Source organism: Pyricularia oryzae, chromosome 7 (genome assembly GCF_000002495.2).
Source record: "Pyricularia oryzae 70-15 chromosome 7, whole genome shotgun sequence".
Classification (NCBI taxonomy): Eukaryota; Fungi; Ascomycota; class Sordariomycetes; order Magnaporthales; family Pyriculariaceae; genus Pyricularia; species Pyricularia oryzae.
In genome coordinates this window covers 3,167,255-3,188,681 of record NC_017854.1, presented here as the reverse complement: position 1 = coordinate 3,188,681, position 21,427 = coordinate 3,167,255, and the positions used below count along the sequence as shown (strand labels likewise).

The window sequence follows — 21,427 nt, the reverse complement described above, 5'->3', positions numbered from 1 at the left end:
AGGCAGGCGATTCGGGCGGTAATTTACCGTACCGGGCACTGCAACAGGAGGTTAATTCCGCTATTAGCGGGGTTATAGAATTATGTTCGGAATCGGATTCGGAACCCGATTATACCGGTAAAACGCTAAAACCACAGGTATTAGCAACTAATTCTAAGGCTAAGACGAAGCCTGGAAGCGGCGTAAATAGGGACCCTAAGCCCCGACGGCTAGGCTACCCGGTCCTGTACGATACAGGTAGCACGCACCATATCTTTGCAAATAAGCAATTTTTTACCGATTATACCCCCGGCTCAACAGTCGAAATCGGTACCGGAGGTGGCCCTGTTAGGCCTATTGGCACTGGAACTGTTAAAATACAGGTCCGGTATGGCTCCAAAATTGACGAATTTAGAGAGGTTACGTTAAATAACGTGCTATATATCCCCTCGTTTGGAATAAATATCGTTAGTGGGCTAATACACTACAATACAGGGGGCGTATTATTAAAAAATACCCTGTACGATCGGGATCGCAAGGCGTGGGGACGCCTAAATACCGCCAAAAATTCGTTCTGTTTGGAGGTAAAAGGGTGCGATATCCTTATTCGAAATACTACATCTACGGTTTCGAATTACGCCTGTGTAATTGGTGAATATAGCACCGCCTCTAGCCTAACCTTACAGGGGGTTACAAAGGGCTACGCAGCCCCGTTGGAGGTAAAACTAAATAATATAGTCCCTGAAGACCAAGACGACTATAAAATCTACACCGATTCGGAACCGGGAGAAAATACGGTAACGGAAGTGTTAAATCCCAAACAAAATAAGGATATAACCGTAGATTTACCTGTAATGCAGAAATTTAGTGCAAAAACCCCTGAAAATCCACGTGAGATTGGGCCCCGTAGGCCCGGTAAGCCGCTAGATGACCCTTTTAAGCAGCCTAATACAAAAGGGGCTAATACCGAAAAAGAGGGGGTTTCCCACACAAGAAATCCGTTGTTAGAACCTCCTTTAGTACCGGAATTAGTGCAGGCCCCTGTAAATTACCTCCCTTTAAGCCTAAATCGAACTACCGATGGTTGGGTAACAGCTGAAGGAGACGGAATTACAGGCGATTGTGACGAAATCCAGGCCCAAAAAGCCCTGTTATGGCACAGGCGCTTAGGGCATATAGGGTTGTTATTGCTTAAAAAGACCGCTAAAAACGCAGACGGTCTACCTAATTTCGACAAAATTAGGGCTATTACCTGCATTACTTGCATTAAAGCCACCTCTGTTAGGCGTACAAATAAAGGGGCACTCCCTACACCCCCTAATATCCTCGATTCCATAGAGGGTGATACAGTAACCCTTAAACCTAACCCTCACAATAAAAAACCCGCATTTTTGTTATTAGTGGATCGAAAATCACGTTTTCGGTGGTCGATCTCACTACGGAATAAAGCCGGACCTACGGTTTTAGTGGCTATTAAAGGCTTTTTTAAGGTTTTAAAAGCTACGTACGGGCGCTACCCCACTAAATTTCATTTTGATGGGGGGCACGAGGTAAATACAGAGCTTCAAGATTGGTTTGCAAGTAAAGGTGTTAATTTTAGCACCTCCAACCCCTACAACCATGGCCAAAACGGGCTAACGGAACGGTCCGTTAGGGTTATTTTGGATAGGCTAAGGTCTACCATTTTAGCGGCAGGTCTACCACTATATTTATGGTGTTATTTACTGTCAGCCGTGGTTGATTTAGTTAACCGTACAGCGGTAACTAACAGGGAGTTAACACCCTACGAGGAATTTTATTCCGAATTTCAACCTGGATTACCACACAGGCCTAATTTAGGCCATTATCGGGTTATTGGTACCGTATGCCAGGCTATTATACCGCTGGAAAAACGCCAAAAATCCAACAAATTGGCTCCCCGAACGGAAACAGTAAGGCTTTTAGCCCATTTATCCAATTCTACAGCGTTGGTTTACGCCCCCGCCAGACGGGCCGTATATAAAACCTCTACCGTAAAAATTTTAGAGGGTATACCCGCTGAAAATTTGGCTATTCCAGGGGAAACGCTACAGATTTCAGAGGGGGAAAATCCAGATTTAGAGGGGGATTCTAATTCTGAACCTGAAGACGAAATCTACAGCGCCAAAACTTTGGATCCAGTGGATAATAATCCCCTACCTCCCGCAATTACAGTTCCTCCCTGGCCTGTACAGTCTACTGTTCGCCCCCCAGAGCTTATAACGGTAGCGGTGCCTAATTCAGCACCTAAAATAACGGAAGTTCCGGTGTTTTCGGCACCTAAAATACAGAATATGGAGTTAAATTCGCAGTTCGAAAACCCAGATCCTATGGATATCGATTACGTGCATTATCTTTGTTATCAAACCCAAAAGAAAACAAAGAAAAAGCCCACTAAAGACGGCGAACCAAATAGCTACCAACAGGCCCTAAAAAGCCCTGAAAGTGCTAAATGGTTAGCAGCTTTAGCGTCTGAATTCGACCAGATCGTTACTGCAAAAACCTTCCGTTTTATCCCTAAAATTAAAATGCATACAGGCCGTAGACTAATCTCTACCCGGCCGGTGTTTAAATTAAAAAAGGATGAAAATAATAAGCCTATAAAGTATAAAGCCAGGCTTGTTGTTAGGGGGTTTTTACAGGTCGAAGGCCTAGATTATATCGAGACTTTTGCTAGCACTAGTATACCGCCCACCTGGCGTATATTATTGGCTATAGCTAATGCACAAAATTGGGAAATAGAACAAATCGATTTTATCGGTGCGTTTTTAAATAGTGACCTTACCGACGTAGATATTTATTTGCAAATTCCAGAGGGTTTTAGCGATTGGGCTAGATCTTGCAGCCCTACTACCGCTAAAATTTTAGTGCAAATGGGCTATAATCCAAAGGAAATGCAAGTTATACTGTTGGAAAAGGCGCTATACGGTCTGAAACAGGGCCCAAGAGAATGGCAAACAAAGCTAAAAAGCCTACTTTTTACAGAAGGTTTTAAGCCGCTAATCTCTGATCCAGCTGTCTTTTATAATGCTAAATCCAAGCATTTCATTGTTACTTTTGTTGACGATTGCCTGCTAATAGGTCCTAAATTGCAATATATTCAGGATTTAAAAGCCCGTTTTAACAAAATATACGCATTGGAAGACAGGGGCCCTGCAGCCTATTTTCTAGGCGTTCAGATTATAAGGGACAGGCCTAACCGCCTGCTTTGGCTCCATCAAAGTCAGTATATAGAGGAAGCATTAGCAACGTTCGGATTAGCTGATTGCAAACCTATTTCTGTTCCCTTACAGCCGGGTGTGCTAAAATATAGTGGGGGCAAACCCGTAAATGCGCTAGAAATCAAATTGTTACAGCGTATTATCGGCACCCTAATGTATTTAATGCTATTAACGCGCCCGGACATCGGTTTTGCGGTTCAATGGTTATCTCGTTTTTTAACGAAAGCCACTACAATCCACTTAACGGCAGCTAAAAACCTACTTCGCTACTTAGCAGGTACTAAATCCCTAGCAATCTGCTACGGAAATAGGGTAATTAAAGCTAATTTACCACCTAACTCTTTGATTGGGGGTTTTAAAGGCCTAAAATTACTTGGTTTTAGTGACAGCGATTTTGCCGGGGCTAGGGAAGATTCAAAATCCACTTACGGATATTTGTATACCCTATCTGGGGGCCCTATAACGTGGAAGTGCAAAAAGGCTAGTACTATAGCTTTAAGCACCCCAGAAGCCGAAACCGACGCCTTAGCGGAAGCCCTGCGTGAAGCACAGTGGCTTAAAAGCCTATTTACAGAGATTGGACTACCTGTAAAAGGCCCTATTGCAATATTTGGAGATAATACAGGCTCTATAGCTAACGCACACAACCCTACGCACCACCAACGTACTAAACATACGTTATTAAAATTTCACTACGTAAGGGAGTTAGTTACAGAAGGATTAGTGACCCTAAAATACCTGGAATCCAAACAAATGCCCGCTGACGGCCTTACAAAGCCCCTAACGCTTCCAATTCACAAGGTTTTTTTTAGAGCTTATAGGGTTAAAACCCCTGTAAACTTAGTTTTTACCTATTGAATTGTAGGGCACCTAGTTAGTTCGTTAGCTAACTACCACCATTTTTCTCCTTTGTTTGCAATTATTGGATTTTTGTTAGCCCGACACCAACCGATCTACCCAAACCTACCCTGCTCAGGTTGATTATTAAGCAACTTATACCGACCTTATACCCGAAGTCGAATCCGAATTTAATTAGCTCGCGTTTTGGGCGACCTAGCGATTTTTAATCTACCCTATATATTAAACTTTTCTGGGATCCACAACAACGAACAGCCAGATTAGCTACCTGGCTTAGTAGTAAGTTCCGTTGGTTATAATCTGTAGGTCGTGGGTTCGAATCCGGGGGTTGTTACAATTCTGGGGGTCTTTTTCAATTCGGGGGTTCGTCCAATCTGGGGTTCAGTCAATCGGGGGTTTGGTACAAAGGGCTTATTCATCCAGGGGGTTCGCACCGGGGGTTCGAGTTGGGTTGGGACACAAGGGGGAATTTCTTTTGTTTTTTTGTTTTGGGGGTTTTATTTTACGTACTTTTCTTTTCCGACTTTATTTTTGGATTAAGTAGCAAAAGAGAGGGGGTGTTAATTATATGCATTATTTTGCATGTAATAAGCCCACTTTTATTTGTATATAGCCAATTTTATTTAGTGCCGAAGTGGAGTGGGGAATGGTGGAATTCCGTTACTTTGTTAATGCAGGAATGCAATTTAAAGGTCAGCGAGTGGGGTTAGCTACCCTGTACCGGGTTTAATACCCACCCTGCACCTGCGAGTCAGCTACCCTGTACCGGGTTGAAAATTTCACCAAGTCAACGTTTAAATGCAAACCCAGAGATGGTTTGTATGCAAATGAGGGTGTTTTTTCAAAAACCCATACAAATTAGTTTTTCGGAAATTCATTCGCGGCACCGGAACCTTTTCTGGCGTGCGGACCCCCACTTCGATGTCGGAGAGTATGTAAGGGAAATAAAGCAAAATCTCCCCCAACCAATTATTTATCAGTACCAAAATTATAGTGCATTTCTACCTATTATTCAGCGCTTTTAGCACTGGTTATTTACCACGCCGCACCTAGGGTTTACCCCTATATCCCCTGTTAGCACCATTGTTATTAACAAATCTAATACAAATTGCGGATTTTTATCGGAAACGATTTTCTTGGGTAAATTATAAATACGGTAAAAACCCTCGTAATATATTATGGTTGCATTTTTTGCGGTAGCCGTCTTTATATATAAAACGGCCCACGACCGTTTCGTTAACGCATCGATTATTACAAACAAATTATCGTTTCCCGACTTCGATTTGGGCATTAATTTAAAATTTACGACGATAATGTTCCATTGTCGATCCGGCACGGGTAATAATTATAAAAACCCAGGGGTTTTATCCCTCGGAATTTTAACTGATCGACAGGAACAATTGGCAATATAACGGTCCACTATTCCGTTTATATTTGGCCACCAAAACTGCTGTACCACCAAACGGCGGGTTTTATTGCGGCCAAAATGGGCCGTAATAATAATCCTATAAATTTTACAAATTATTTTGGCGGGCCATTCCCCGTCGCCTGGGATTACCAATTTCCCTCGGTATAATATATATTTGTCGTATAATAATATCCAATATTTTTTTTCGGGGTTACGGGCTTTAATTCGGTATTATTTTAACAATAGTAAATGTTCGTTGGTTTTAAATACCTTTTTAGCGAATAACAATTGTCCAATTGCGCCAATTGGTTCGATCGCTACCAATAATATTCCGAAACCGCCATCGGTAATAATTTGCCAATATAAAAAGGGGTTAACCATATAAAAATCGTCGCCAATATTATCGACAAAACGGAAAATAACCATATAACGTTCTGTTTTTTAACGTTTTTTTTAATTTTATATATTTTCTGCCTTGCGGATCAAAATATTTGCCAACACGTTTTCGCTACCAGGGCGGTAAATAATCTCAAAATTATATTGGGAAAAAAAATCGGCCCAGGCCGTTTACCGAAAATTAAACAACCGTTTCGTAAAAAAATATTTTAAAATTTTATAATTAATAATCGCCACAAATTTTTTTTTATGCCCATTAGCTCTGGTTTCCATGTTTTTAACGCTTTAACAATTGCTAACAATTCTTTATCGTAAATGGGGTAATTAAATTCCGCTTGCTGCATAATTTCGGAAAAAAATGCGATCGGATGCCATTTTTGGGTATTTGGGTTTTATTACAGCAACGTTCCGGCTACCATTTTTCCAAACGTATTAATCTTTACTTTTATTTCGTAATCCGTTTGGTAATAGGCAAGGACGGGTGCGGAAATTAACGCCTTTTTCAGGGTATCGAAAACGGCGCGGCAATATTCGTCCCATTAAAAAGGCACCGCTTTTTTCGTCAAATTCGTTAACGGTTTGGCTACCCGGCTGTACTTTGGAACAAACTTTCTGTAAAAATTGCAAAACCCTAAAAAAATTGCATTCCTTTTACGGTAATAGGTGGTGCCCATTATTTTACGGCGGCTACTTTATTTAGGTCGACAACGACGCCTTTAATACCTATAATAAAACCCAAAAATCGTATTTTTATAATGTGGAATTCGCATTTTTTAATATTAGCCTGGAATCCAACTTTTTTAAACCTTTCCAAAATTTGCCGGACGTAAATTTAATATTCCTCCTTAATCTCGTTCCAAATTAAAATATCGTCCATATAAACGGAACAAAAATCGTCCAAATATTCCATTAAAATCTCGTTAATAAATTTTTGGAACGTGACCGGCCCGTTAATAAAACCAAAAAATAATATATTATACCGGAAAATCCCGTATCGGGTCCTAAAAATTGTATAATTTTAATATTCCGGGTTTATACGGATTCGGTGGAAAACTTGCCTAATATTAATTTTGGTAAAAAATCGAATTTTGGAAATCCGGACCAATATTTCCTCGATTAACGGTAAAAAATAAACGTCTTTTTTGGTAAAGGCGTTTAATTTTCGATAATCGACGCAAAACCGGAATCTTCCATCGCCTTTTTGTGCGAACAGGATGGGGGCGGCCCACGGGGTCGATCCTGGTTTTATAAAACCTTTTTGGAGGTTTTTTTGGAAATATTTCCTGCAAACTTCCAATTTTTCCTCCGTTATTTTGTAAAATGGACTATATCCCAATATTTTGGAATTATTTTCGAATTATATATTATGGTTTAATCCCGGTCGAAAAAACGGGACCTAATCGGATTCCATTTTGTTAAATACGTTTAATAGGTCGTGGTAATGTTAATTATATGCATTATTTTGCATGTAATAAGCCCACTTTTATTTGTATATAGCCAATTTTATTTAGTGCCGAAGTGGAGTGGGGAATGGTGGAATTCCGTTACTTTGTTAATGCAGGAATGCAATTTAAAGGTCAGCGAGTGGGGTTAGCTACCCTGTACCGGGTTTAATACCCACCCTGCACCTGCGAGTCAGCTACCCTGTACCGGGTTGAAAATTTCACCAAGTCAACGTTTAAATGCAAACCCAGAGATGGTTTGTATGCAAATGAGGGTGTTTTTTCAAAAACCCATACAAATTAGTTTTTCGGAAATTCATTCGCGGCACCGGAACCTTTTCTGGCGTGCGGACCCCCACTTCGATGTCGGAGAGTATGTAAGGGAAATAAAGCAAAATCTCCCCCAACCAATTATTTATCAGTACCAAAATTATAGTGCATTTCTACCTATTATTCAGCGCTTTTAGCACTGGTTATTTACCACGCCGCACCTAGGGTTTACCCCTATATCCCCTGTTAGCACCATTATTATTAACAGGTTATGAGCCCGGAAAGGTTCTAGCTAGTGCACTAAAGCGCACTTTGCATTATTGGAAAGCCCTGTTTTCAGGCTTTAATTTGGTTATTGTCGCATATCCGCAGCACGTATATTGACGAAGATATTGCTGTTTTTGTGCAAATTGTTGGTTATAGGTGCTACGTTAGCACCTATCCCCCCTGTAATTACAGTGAGGGGTCGCTATATTAGCGTTTGACTCAGGCCCAATTTTCAGGCACTGCAGCGCTCGCTCGATTGCAAATCCCAAAATTTTTGGTGTGGTTTTTATGGGTTGTGCATCGCTATTGCGATTGGTTCAAATTTTTAGTGCGTTAATTAGGGTTTGCGCTAACGAGTCAGGGCCAAAACCCCTGTATTCGCCCGCTAATAGCCCAGTGATCCACTAACCGAACGCTGCAAATTACCCTGCAGGTTACCCTGCACCCACCTAGCGAATTGAACTTTCGATCGCTAGTGCACCTGGATCGGTACAAATAATACCAGGGCACCCATTAATTGTGGATTTAGGGATTCCAACCCTGTATTTTCAGTGGATTCGATCATTGAAAATAGCAATAAGCCCTATATTTGGCAAGTATAGGCCTGTAACCGTTAGAAGGCAAACGGCTATAGAAAATCCTAGATTGGGGTATTTACCCTTAGGCGACTAGGTTAGTTTTTAACTATAATTCAGGCCACCCTACAATGGAAGACAGCCCTATGTCGGGCCTCCCAGGCCCAATTCCACCGGATAGGGGCCCTGAATCCAGCCCGAATGAAGTTCTAACCGCTAAATTACAGGCGCAAGACCTGCAATTAAAAGCGTTAACTACGCAATTGGATCAACTTCAGCACACAATTCAACAGTTAACATCTCTGTTGACGCTGAAAAATGGTGAACCCACTAGTTTTAGTGGTATTGCGGGTATTAATACCCCCAATAGTGGTAATCTGGAGGCCAACCCACAGATTTTTAGCGCTAATACCGCTACCGCACCACCTAATCCACCCGGTAACCTAATTCTAGGTGACGGGATAGGTAAAGAACTATCAAAACGGGTATTTTCCTTCCCCGAAAATTGCAAATTAGTAGGGGCTAGCAACTACGACCTGTGGAAACAGGCACTTATAGTACAATTCAGGGCTATAAAAGCTGCGGAATTTATTTCCAACCCTGAAATTGGCTATAGCCTACCGGAACATGAGCAATCAGTCCTATTATTGCTTATTAAAGACAGCCTAACCAAGGAACCTTTAGAATCCATTGCATGGCATTCCAGCCCTGTAACGGCCTATAAGACCCTGGAAGATAGCTATTCCGTTGCACCCGAAATTAGCAGAGACTCGCTATATCGGGAATTTCACGCCCTAAATTTTTCGAAATTTAGAGGGTCAATACCAGAATTTAACAGCCGTTTTAATTCCCTGGTAGCTAGATTAGCGAATGCCAACGTGCAAATTAGCCCTATCGATGTACGAAATCAATACCTACGGGCCCTGGAGGGGACGTTCCCTACCTGGACCGAACGCCAACGCAGTACCCAACGGGCCCTGCAGGCTATAGGCCAAAATTCGGATCGATTAAATTTGCAATACCTTATGGCGGACCTTATATCCGAAAATTCGATTTCAGGCTCTACAACTGCCAAAGCCACTAATTACAGGGCTGAAGGTCGAAAATCAGGGAAAAAAGGCGCTAAAAAGGACGCTAAAAAGGAAAATAATGGGCAGGACGGCACCTCCAAATCACGAAAAAAGGGCAAATCAACCCCTAATTCGGATTCGGCTATTGCAAAAGATAATAAATCCTCCAATTCCAGCGAATCGAACGCTGGAACTTCCATGATTTCAATGGATTTCGAGTTATTTACGGGCTCGATTCCAGGTGACGTTAGCGTTTGCGCAGCGTATAACGCCCTGGAACAGGCAGGCGATTCGGGCGGTAATTTACCGTACCGGGCACTGCAACAGGAGGTTAATTCCGCTATTAGCGGGGTTATAGAATTATGTTCGGAATCGGATTCGGAACCCGATTATACCGGTAAAACGCTAAAACCACAGGTATTAGCAACTAATTCTAAGGCTAAGACGAAGCCTGGAAGCGGCGTAAATAGGGACCCTAAGCCCCGACGGCTAGGCTACCCGGTCCTGTACGATACAGGTAGCACGCACCATATCTTTGCAAATAAGCAATTTTTTACCGATTATACCCCCGGCTCAACAGTCGAAATCGGTACCGGAGGTGGCCCTGTTAGGCCTATTGGCACTGGAACTGTTAAAATACAAGTCCGGTATGGCTCCAAAATTGACGAATTTAGAGAGGTTACGTTAAATAACGTGCTATATATCCCCTCGTTTGGAATAAATATCGTTAGTGGGCTAATACACTACAATACAGGGGGCGTATTATTAAAAAATACCCTGTACGATCGGGATCGCAAGGCGTGGGGACGCCTAAATACCGCCAAAAATTCGTTCTGTTTGGAGGTAAAAGGGTGCGATATCCTTATTCGAAATACTACATCTACGGTTTCGAATTACGCCTGTGTAATTGGTGAATATAGCACCGCCTCTAGCCTAACCTTACAGGGGGTTACAAAGGGCTACGCAGCCCCGTTGGAGGTAAAACTAAATGTTAATAACAATGGTGCTAACAGGGGATATAGGGGTAAACCCTAGGTGCGGCGTGGTAAATAACCAGTGCTAAAAGCGCTGAATAATAGGTAGAAATGCACTATAATTTTGGTACTGATAAATAATTGGTTGGGGGAGATTTTGCTTTATTTCCCTTACATACTCTCCGACATCGAAGTGGGGGTCCGCACGCCAGAAAAGGTTCCGGTGCCGCGAATGAATTTCCGAAAAACTAATTTGTATGGGTTTTTGAAAAAACACCCTCATTTGCATACAAACCATCTCTGGGTTTGCATTTAAACGTTGACTTGGTGAAATTTTCAACCCGGTACAGGGTAGCTGACTCGCAGGTGCAGGGTGGGTATTAAACCCGGTACAGGGTAGCTAACCCCACTCGCTGACCTTTAAATTGCATTCCTGCATTAACAAAGTAACGGAATTCCACCATTCCCCACTCCACTTCGGCACTAAATAAAATTGGCTATATACAAATAAAAGTGGGCTTATTACATGCAAAATAATGCATATAATTAACACCCCCTCTCTTTTGCTACTTAATCCAAAAATAAAGTCGGAAAAGAAAAGTACGTAAAATAAAACCCCCAAAACAAAAAAACAAAAGAAATTCCCCCTTGTGTCCCAACCCAACTCGAACCCCCGGTGCGAACCCCCTGGATGAATAAGCCCTTTGTACCAAACCCCCGATTGACTGAACCCCCGAATTGAAAAAGACCCCCAGAATTGTAACAACCCCCGGATTCGAACCCACGACCTACAGATTATAACCAACGGAACTTACTACTAAGCCAGGTAGCTAATCTGGCTGTTCGTTGTTGTGGATCCCAGAAAAGTTTAATATATAGGGTAGATTAAAAATCGCTAGGTCGCCCAAAACGCGAGCTAATTAAATTCGGATTCGACTTCGGGTATAAGGTCGGTATAAGTTGCTTAATAATCAACCTGAGCAGGGTAGGTTTGGGTAGATCGGTTGGTGTCGGGCTAACAAAAATCCAATAATTGCAAACAAAGGAGAAAAATGGTGGTAGTTAGCTAACGAACTAACTAGGTGCCCTACAATTCAATAGGTAAAAACTAAGTTTACAGGGGTTTTAACCCTATAAGCTCTAAAAAAACCTTGTGAATTGGAAGCGTTAGGGGCTTTGTAAGGCCGTCAGCGGGCATTTGTTTGGATTCCAGGTATTTTAGGGTCACTAATCCTTCTGTAACTAACTCCCTTACGTAGTGAAATTTTAATAACGTATGTTTAGTACGTTGGTGGTGCGTAGGGTTGTGTGCGTTAGCTATAGAGCCTGTATTATCTCCAAATATTGCAATAGGGCCTTTTACAGGTAGTCCAATCTCTGTAAATAGGCTTTTAAGCCACTGTGCTTCACGCAGGGCTTCCGCTAAGGCGTCGGTTTCGGCTTCTGGGGTGCTTAAAGCTATAGTACTAGCCTTTTTGCACTTCCACGTTATAGGGCCCCCAGATAGGGTATACAAATATCCGTAAGTGGATTTTGAATCTTCCCTAGCCCCGGCAAAATCGCTGTCACTAAAACCAAGTAATTTTAGGCCTTTAAAACCCCCAATCAAAGAGTTAGGTGGTAAATTAGCTTTAATTACCCTATTTCCGTAGCAGATTGCTAGGGATTTAGTACCTGCTAAGTAGCGAAGTAGGTTTTTAGCTGCCGTTAAGTGGATTGTAGTGGCTTTCGTTAAAAAACGAGATAACCATTGAACCGCAAAACCGATGTCCGGGCGCGTTAATAGCATTAAATACATTAGGGTGCCGATAATACGCTGTAACAATTTGATTTCTAGCGCATTTACGGGTTTGCCCCCACTATATTTTAGCACACCCGGCTGTAAGGGAACAGAAATAGGTTTGCAATCAGCTAATCCGAACGTTGCTAATGCTTCCTCTATATACTGACTTTGATGGAGCCAAAGCAGGCGGTTAGGCCTGTCCCTTATAATCTGAACGCCTAGAAAATAGGCTGCAGGGCCCCTGTCTTCCAATGCGTATATTTTGTTAAAACGGGCTTTTAAATCCTGAATATATTGCAATTTAGGACCTATTAGCAGGCAATCGTCAACAAAAGTAACAATGAAATGCTTGGATTTAGCATTATAAAAGACAGCTGGATCAGAGATTAGCGGCTTAAAACCTTCTGTAAAAAGTAGGCTTTTTAGCTTTGTTTGCCATTCTCTTGGGCCCTGTTTCAGACCGTATAGCGCCTTTTCCAACAGTATAACTTGCATTTCCTTTGGATTATAGCCCATTTGCACTAAAATTTTAGCGGTAGTAGGGCTGCAAGATCTAGCCCAATCGCTAAAACCCTCTGGAATTTGCAAATAAATATCTACGTCGGTAAGGTCACTATTTAAAAACGCACCGATAAAATCGATTTGTTCTATTTCCCAATTTTGTGCATTAGCTATAGCCAATAATATACGCCAGGTGGGCGGTATACTAGTGCTAGCAAAAGTCTCGATATAATCTAGGCCTTCGACCTGTAAAAACCCCCTAACAACAAGCCTGGCTTTATACTTTATAGGCTTATTATTTTCATCCTTTTTTAATTTAAACACCGGCCGGGTAGAGATTAGTCTACGGCCTGTATGCATTTTAATTTTAGGGATAAAACGGAAGGTTTTTGCAGTAACGATCTGGTCGAATTCAGACGCTAAAGCTGCTAACCATTTAGCACTTTCAGGGCTTTTTAGGGCCTGTTGGTAGCTATTTGGTTCGCCGTCTTTAGTGGGCTTTTTCTTTGTTTTCTTTTGGGTTTGATAACAAAGATAATGCACGTAATCGATATCCATAGGATCTGGGTTTTCGAACTGCGAATTTAACTCCATATTCTGTATTTTAGGTGCCGAAAACACCGGAACTTCCGTTATTTTAGGTGCTGAATTAGGCACCGCTACCGTTATAAGCTCTGGGGGGCGAACAGTAGACTGTACAGGCCAGGGAGGAACTGTAATTGCGGGAGGTAGGGGATTATTATCCACTGGATCCAAAGTTTTGGCGCTGTAGATTTCGTCTTCAGGTTCAGAATTAGAATCCCCCTCTAAATCTGGATTTTCCCCCTCTGAAATCTGTAGCGTTTCCCCTGGAATAGCCAAATTTTCAGCGGGTATACCCTCTAAAATTTTTACGGTAGAGGTTTTATATACGGCCCGTCTGGCGGGGGCGTAAACCAACGCTGTAGAATTGGATAAATGGGCTAAAAGCCTTACTGTTTCCGTTCGGGGAGCCAATTTGTTGGATTTTTGGCGTTTTTCCAGCGGTATAATAGCCTGGCATACGGTACCAATAACCCGATAATGGCCTAAATTAGGCCTGTGTGGTAATCCAGGTTGAAATTCGGAATAAAATTCCTCGTAGGGTGTTAACTCCCTGTTAGTTACCGCTGTACGGTTAACTAAATCAACCACGGCTGACAGTAAATAACACCATAAATATAGTGGTAGACCTGCCGCTAAAATGGTAGACCTTAGCCTATCCAAAATAACCCTAACGGACCGTTCCGTTAGCCCGTTTTGGCCATGGTTGTAGGGGTTGGAGGTGCTAAAATTAACACCTTTACTTGCAAACCAATCTTGAAGCTCTGTATTTACCTCGTGCCCCCCATCAAAATGAAATTTAGTGGGGTAGCGCCCGTACGTAGCTTTTAAAACCTTAAAAAAGCCTTTAATAGCCACTAAAACCGTAGGTCCGGCTTTATTCCGTAGTGAGATCGACCACCGAAAACGTGATTTTCGATCCACTAATAACAAAAATACGGGTTTTTTATTGTGAGGGTTAGGTTTAAGGGTTACTGTATCACCCTCTATGGAATCGAGGATATTAGGGGGTGTAGGGAGTGCCCCTTTATTTGTACGCCTAACAGAGGTGGCTTTAATGCAAGTAATGCAGGTAATAGCCCTAATTTTGTCGAAATTAGGTAGACCGTCTGCGTTTTTAGCGGTCTTTTTAAGCAATAACAACCCTATATGCCCTAAGCGCCTGTGCCATAACAGGGCTTTTTGGGCCTGGATTTCGTCACAATCGCCTGTAATTCCGTCTCCTTCAGCTGTTACCCAACCATCGGTAGTTCGATTTAGGCTTAAAGGGAGGTAATTTACAGGGGCCTGCACTAATTCCGGTACTAAAGGAGGTTCTAACAACGGATTTCTTGTGTGGGAAACCCCCTCTTTTTCGGTATTAGCCCCTTTTGTATTAGGCTGCTTAAAAGGGTCATCTAGCGGCTTACCGGGCCTACGGGGCCCAATCTCACGTGGATTTTCAGGGGTTTTTGCACTAAATTTCTGCATTACAGGTAAATCTACGGTTATATCCTTATTTTGTTTGGGATTTAACACTTCCGTTACCGTATTTTCTCCCGGTTCCGAATCGGTGTAGATTTTATAGTCGTCTTGGTCTTCAGGGACTATATTATTTAGTTTTACCTCCAACGGGGCTGCGTAGCCCTTTGTAACCCCCTGTAAGGTTAGGCTAGAGGCGGTGCTATATTCACCAATTACACAGGCGTAATTCGAAACCGTAGATGTAGTATTTCGAATAAGGATATCGCACCCTTTTACCTCCAAACAGAACGAATTTTTGGCGGTATTTAGGCGTCCCCACGCCTTGCGATCCCGATCGTACAGGGTATTTTTTAATAATACGCCCCCTGTATTGTAGTGTATTAGCCCACTAACGATATTTATTCCAAACGAGGGGATATATAGCACGTTATTTAACGTAACCTCTCTAAATTCGTCAATTTTGGAGCCATACCGGACCTGTATTTTAACAGTTCCAGTGCCAATAGGCCTAACAGGGCCACCTCCGGTACCGATTTCGACTGTTGAGCCGGGGGTATAATCGGTAAAAAATTTGTTAATTATATGCATTATTTTGCATGTAATAAGCCCACTTTTATTTGTATATAGCCAACTTTATTTAGTGCCGAAGTGGAGTGGGGAATGGTGGAATTCCGTTACTTTGTTAATGCAGGAATGCAATTTAAAGGTCAGCGAGTGGGGTTAGCTACCCTGTACCGGGTTTAATACCCACCCTGCACCTGCGAGTCAGCTACCCTGTACCGGGTTGAAAATTTCACCAAGTTAACGTTTAAATGCAAACCCAGAGATGGTTTGTATGCAAATGAGGGTGTTTTTTCAAAAACCCATACAAATTAGTTTTTCGGAAATTCATTCGCGGCACCGGAACCTTTTCTGGCGTGCGGACCCCCACTTCGATGTCGGAGAGTATGTAAGGGAAATAAAGCAAAATCTCCCCCAACCAATTATTTATCAGTACCAAAATTATAGTGCATTTCTACCTATTATTTAGCGCTTTTAGCACTGGTTATTTACCACGCCGCACCTAGGGTTTACCCCTATATCCCCTGTTAGCACCATTATTATTAACAAAATTGCTTATTTGCAAAGATATGGTGCGTGCTACCTGTATCGTACAGGACCGGGTAGCCTAGCCGTCGGGGCTTAGGGTCCCTATTTACGCCGCTTCCAGGCTTCGTCTTAGCCTTAGAATTAGTTGCTAATACCTGTGGTTTTAGCGTTTTACCGGTATAATCGGGTTCCGAATCCGATTCCGAACATAATTCTATAACCCCGCTAATAGCGGAATTAACCTCCTGTTGCAGTGCCCGGTACGGTAAATTACCGCCCGAATCGCCTGCCTGTTCCAGGGCGTTATACGCTGCGCAAACGCTAACGTCACCTGGAATCGAGCCCGTAAATAACTCGAAATCCATTGAAATCATGGAAGTTCCAGCGTTCGATTCGCTGGAATTGGAGGATTTATTATCTTTTGCAATAGCCGAATCCGAATTAGGGGTTGATTTGCCCTTTTTTCGTGATTTGGAGGTGCCGTCCTGCCCATTATTTTCCTTTTTAGCGTCCTTTTTAGCGCCTTTTTTCCCTGATTTTCGACCTTCAGCCCTGTAATTAGTGGCTTTGGCAGTTGTAGAGCCTGAAATCGAATTTTCGGATATAAGGTCCGCCATAAGGTATTGCAAATTTAATCGATCCGAATTTTGGCCTATAGCCTGCAGGGCCCGTTGGGTACTGCGTTGGCGTTCGGTCCAGGTAGGGAACGTCCCCTCCAGGGCCCGTAGGTATTGATTTCGTACATCGATAGGGCTAATTTGCACGTTGGCATTCGCTAATCTAGCTACCAGGGAATTAAAACGGCTGTTAAATTCTGGTATTGACCCTCTAAATTTCGAAAAATTTAGGGCGTGAAATTCCCGATATAGCGAGTCTCTGCTAATTTCGGGTGCAACGGAATAGCTATCTTCCAGGGTCTTATAGGCCGTTACAGGGCTGGAATGCCATGCAATGGATTCTAAAGGTTCCTTGGTTAGGCTGTCTTTAATAAGCAATAATAGGACTGATTGCTCATGTTCCGGTAGGCTATAGCCAATTTCAGGGTTGGAAATAAATTCCGCAGCTTTTATAGCCCTGAATTGTACTATAAGTGCCTGTTTCCACAGGTCGTAATTGCTAGCCCCTACTAATTTGCAATTTTCGGGGAAGGAAAATACCCGTTTTGATAGTTCTTTACCTATCCCGTCACCTAGAATTAGGTTACCGGGTGGATTAGGTGGTGCGGTAGCGGTATTAGCGCTAAAAATCTGTGGGTTGGCCTCCAGATTACCGCTATTGGGGGTATTAATACCCGCAATACCACTAAAACTAGTGGGTTCACCATTTTTCAGCGTCAACAGAGATGTTAACTGTTGAATTGTGTGCTGAAGTTGATCCAATTGCGTAGTTAACGCTTTTAATTGCAGGTCTTGCGCCTGTAATTTAGCGGTTAGAACTTCATTCGGGCTGGATTCAGGGCCCCTATCCGGTGGAATTGGGCCTGGGAGGCCCGACATAGGGCTGTCTTCCATTGTAGGGTGGCCTGAATTATAGTTAAAAACTAACCTAGTCGCCTAAGGGTAAATACCCCAATCTAGGATTTTCTATAGCCGTTTGCCTTCTAACGGTTACAGGCCTATACTTGCCAAATATAGGGCTTATTGCTATTTTCAATGATCGAATCCACTGAAAATACAGGGTTGGAATCCCTAAATCCACAATTAATGGGTGCCCTGGTATTATTTGTACCGATCCAGGTGCACTAGCGATCGAAAGTTCAATTCGCTAGGTGGGTGCAGGGTAACCTGCAGGGTAATTTGCAGCGTTCGGTTAGTGGATCACTGGGCTATTAGCGGGCGAATACAGGGGTTTTGGCCCTGACTCGTTAGCGCAAACCCTAATTAACGCACTAAAAATTTGAACCAATCGCAATAGCGATGCACAACCCATAAAAACCACACCAAAAATTTTGGGATTTGCAATCGAGCGAGCGCTGCAGTGCCTGAAAATTGGGCCTGAGTCAAACGCTAATATAGCGACCCCTCACTGTAATTACAGGGGGGATAGGTGCTAACGTAGCACCTATAACCAACAATTTGCACAAAAACAGCAATATCTTCGTCAATATACGTGCTGCGGATATGCGACAATAACCAAATTAAAGCCTGAAAACAGGGCTTTCCAATAATGCAAAGTGCGCTTTAGTGCACTAGCTAGAACCTTTCCGGGCTCATAACCTGTTAATAACAATGGTGCTAACAGGGGATATAGGGGTAAACCCTAGGTGCGGCGTGGTAAATAACCAGTGCTAAAAGCGCTGAATAATAGGTAGAAATGCACTATAATTTTGGTACTGATAAATAATTGGTTGGGGGAGATTTTGCTTTATTTCCCTTACATACTCTCCGACATCGAAGTGGGGGTCCGCACGCCAGAAAAGGTTCCGGTGCCGCGAATGAATTTCCGAAAAACTAATTTGTATGGGTTTTTGAAAAAACACCCTCATTTGCATACAAACCATCTCTGGGTTTGCATTTAAACGTTGACTTGGTGAAATTTTCAACCCGGTACAGGGTAGCTGACTCGCAGGTGCAGGGTGGGTATTAAACCCGGTACAGGGTAGCTAACCCCACTCGCTGACCTTTAAATTGCATTCCTGCATTAACAAAGTAACGGAATTCCACCATTCCCCACTCCACTTCGGCACTAAATAAAATTGGCTATATACAAATAAAAGTGGGCTTATTACATGCAAAATAATGCATATAATTAACACTAAATAATATAGTCCCTGAAGACCAAGACGACTATAAAATCTACACCGATTCGGAACCGGGAGAAAATACGGTAACGGAAGTGTTAAATCCCAAACAAAATAAGGATATAACCGTAGATTTACCTGTAATGCAGAAATTTAGTGCAAAAACCCCTGAAAATCCACGTGAGATTGGGCCCCGTAGGCCCGGTAAGCCGCTAGATGACCCTTTTAAGCAGCCTAATACAAAAGGGGCTAATACCGAAAAAGAGGGGGTTTCCCACACAAGAAATCCGTTGTTAGAACCTCCTTTAGTACCGGAATTAGTGCAGGCCCCTGTAAATTACCTCCCTTTAAGCCTAAATCGAACTACCGATGGTTGGGTAACAGCTGAAGGAGACGGAATTACAGGCGATTGTGACGAAATCCAGGCCCAAAAAGCCCTGTTATGGCACAGGCGCTTAGGGCATATAGGGTTGTTATTGCTTAAAAAGACCGCTAAAAACGCAGACGGTCTACCTAATTTCGACAAAATTAGGGCTATTACCTGCATTACTTGCATTAAAGCCACCTCTGTTAGGCGTACAAATAAAGGGGCACTCCCTACACCCCCTAATATCCTCGATTCCATAGAGGGTGATACAGTAACTGTTAATTATATGCATTATTTTGCATGTAATAAGCCCACTTTTATTTGTATATAGCCAATTTTATTTAGTGCCGAAGTGGAGTGGGGAATGGTGGAATTCCGTTACTTTGTTAATGCAGGAATGCAATTTAAAGGTCAGCGAGTGGGGTTAGCTACCCTGTACCGGGTTTAATACCCACCCTGCACCTGCGAGTCAGCTACCCTGTACCGGGTTGAAAATTTCACCAAGTCAACGTTTAAATGCAAACCCAGAGATGGTTTGTATGCAAATGAGGGTGTTTTTTCAAAAACCCATACAAATTAGTTTTTCGGAAATTCATTCGCGGCACCGGAACCTTTTCTGGCGTGCGGACCCCCACTTCGATGTCGGAGAGTATGTAAGGGAAATAAAGCAAAATCTCCCCCAACCAATTATTTATCAGTACCAAAATTATAGTGCATTTCTACCTATTATTTAGCGCTTTTAGCACTGGTTATTTACCACGCCGCACCTAGGGTTTACCCCTATATCCCCTGTTAGCACCATTGTTATTAACAGGTTATGAGCCCGGAAAGGTTCTAGCTAGTGCACTAAAGCGCACTTTGCATTATTGGAAAGCCCTGTTTTCAGGCTTTAATTTGGTTATTGTCGCATATCCGCAGCACGTATATTGACGAAGATATTGCTGTTTTTGTGCAAATTGTTGGTTATAGGTGCTACGTTAGCACCTATCCCCCCTGTAATTACAGTGAGGGGTCGCTATATTAGCGTTTGACTCAGGCCCAATTTTCAGGCACTGCAGCGCTCGCTCGATTGCAAATCCCAAAATTTTTGGTGTGGTTTTTATGGGTTGTGCATCGCTATTGCGATTGGTTCAAATTTTTAGTGCGTTAATTAGGGTTTGCGCTAACGAGTCAGGGCCAAAACCCCTGTATTCGCCCGCTAATAGCCCAGTGATCCACTAACCGAACGCTGCAAATTACCCTGCAGGTTACCCTGCACCCACCTAGCGAATTGAACTTTCGATCGCTAGTGCACCTGGATCGGTACAAATAATACCAGGGCACCCATTAATTGTGGATTTAGGGATTCCAACCCTGTATTTTCAGTGGATTCGATCATTGAAAATAGCAATAAGCCCTATATTTGGCAAGTATAGGCCTGTAACCGTTAGAAGGCAAACGGCTATAGAAAATCCTAGATTGGGGTATTTACCCTTAGGCGACTAGGTTAGTTTTTAACTATAATTCAGGCCACCCTACAATGGAAGACAGCCCTATGTCGGGCCTCCCAGGCCCAATTCCACCGGATAGGGGCCCTGAATCCAGCCCGAATGAAGTTCTAACCGCTAAATTACAGGCGCAAGACCTGCAATTAAAAGCGTTAACTACGCAATTGGATCAACTTCAGCACACAATTCAACAGTTAACATCTCTGTTGACGCTGAAAAATGGTGAACCCACTAGTTTTAGTGGTATTGCGGGTATTAATACCCCCAATAGCGGTAATCTGGAGGCCAACCCACAGATTTTTAGCGCTAATACCGCTACCGCACCACCTAATCCACCCGGTAACCTAATTCTAGGTGACGGGATAGGTAAAGAACTATCAAAACGGGTATTTTCCTTCCCCGAAAATTGCAAATTAGTAGGGGCTAGCAACTACGACCTGTGGAAACAGGCACTTATAGTACAATTCAGGGCTATAAAAGCTGCGGAATTTATTTCCAACCCTGAAATTGGCTATAGCCTACCGGAACATGAGCAATCAGTCCTATTATTGCTTATTAAAGACAGCCTAACCAAGGAACCTTTAGAATCCATTGCATGGCATTCCAGCCCTGTAACGGCCTATAAGACCCTGGAAGATAGCTATTCCGTTGCACCCGAAATTAGCAGAGACTCGCTATATCGGGAATTTCACGCCCTAAATTTTTCGAAATTTAGAGGGTCAATACCAGAATTTAACAGCCGTTTTAATTCCCTGGTAGCTAGATTAGCGAATGCCAACGTGCAAATTAGCCCTATCGATGTACGAAATCAATACCTACGGGCCCTGGAGGGGACGTTCCCTACCTGGACCGAACGCCAACGCAGTACCCAACGGGCCCTGCAGGCTATAGGCCAAAATTCGGATCGATTAAATTTGCAATACCTTATGGCGGACC

General features: G+C 42.8%; 6 protein-coding genes across 6 annotated transcripts; 3 read left to right on the top strand and 3 right to left on the bottom strand.

Annotated features, from left to right (window-relative positions):
- Positions 1–4,666: 4,666 nt before the first annotated feature.
- Positions 4,667–5,129, top strand: MGG_18085 (uncharacterized protein; the record flags this gene model as incomplete). Its single annotated transcript, XM_003721417.1, has 3 exons — positions 4,667–4,781; positions 4,939–5,007; positions 5,071–5,129. Coding segments are annotated over 3 exons (243 nt in total), but the record flags the coding sequence as incomplete, so codon positions are not given.
- Positions 5,130–7,354: 2,225 nt separating this feature from the next.
- Positions 7,355–7,817, top strand: MGG_18084 (uncharacterized protein; the record flags this gene model as incomplete). The annotated part of the gene is made up of 3 exons (XM_003721416.1): positions 7,355–7,469; positions 7,627–7,695; positions 7,759–7,817. Coding segments are annotated over 3 exons (243 nt in total), but the record flags the coding sequence as incomplete, so codon positions are not given.
- A 2,718-nt stretch (positions 7,818–10,535) lies between these two features.
- MGG_18083 (uncharacterized protein) lies at positions 10,536–10,998 on the bottom strand (the record flags this gene model as incomplete). The annotated part of the gene is made up of 3 exons (XM_003721415.1): positions 10,536–10,594; positions 10,658–10,726; positions 10,884–10,998. Coding segments are annotated over 3 exons (243 nt in total), but the record flags the coding sequence as incomplete, so codon positions are not given.
- A 4,873-nt stretch (positions 10,999–15,871) lies between these two features.
- Positions 15,872–17,408, bottom strand: MGG_18082 (uncharacterized protein; the record flags this gene model as incomplete). The annotated part of the gene is made up of 3 exons (XM_003721414.1): positions 15,872–15,893; positions 15,964–16,855; positions 17,075–17,408. 3 exons carry the CDS (start codon positions 17,406–17,408, stop codon positions 15,872–15,874), a joined length of 1,248 nt encoding a protein of 415 aa, XP_003721462.1.
- A 748-nt stretch (positions 17,409–18,156) lies between these two features.
- Positions 18,157–18,619, bottom strand: MGG_18081 (uncharacterized protein; the record flags this gene model as incomplete). The annotated part of the gene is made up of 3 exons (XM_003721413.1): positions 18,157–18,215; positions 18,279–18,347; positions 18,505–18,619. Coding segments are annotated over 3 exons (243 nt in total), but the record flags the coding sequence as incomplete, so codon positions are not given.
- A 693-nt stretch (positions 18,620–19,312) lies between these two features.
- MGG_18080 (uncharacterized protein) lies at positions 19,313–19,775 on the top strand (the record flags this gene model as incomplete). The annotated part of the gene is made up of 3 exons (XM_003721412.1): positions 19,313–19,427; positions 19,585–19,653; positions 19,717–19,775. Coding segments are annotated over 3 exons (243 nt in total), but the record flags the coding sequence as incomplete, so codon positions are not given.
- Positions 19,776–21,427: the final 1,652 nt, after the last annotated feature.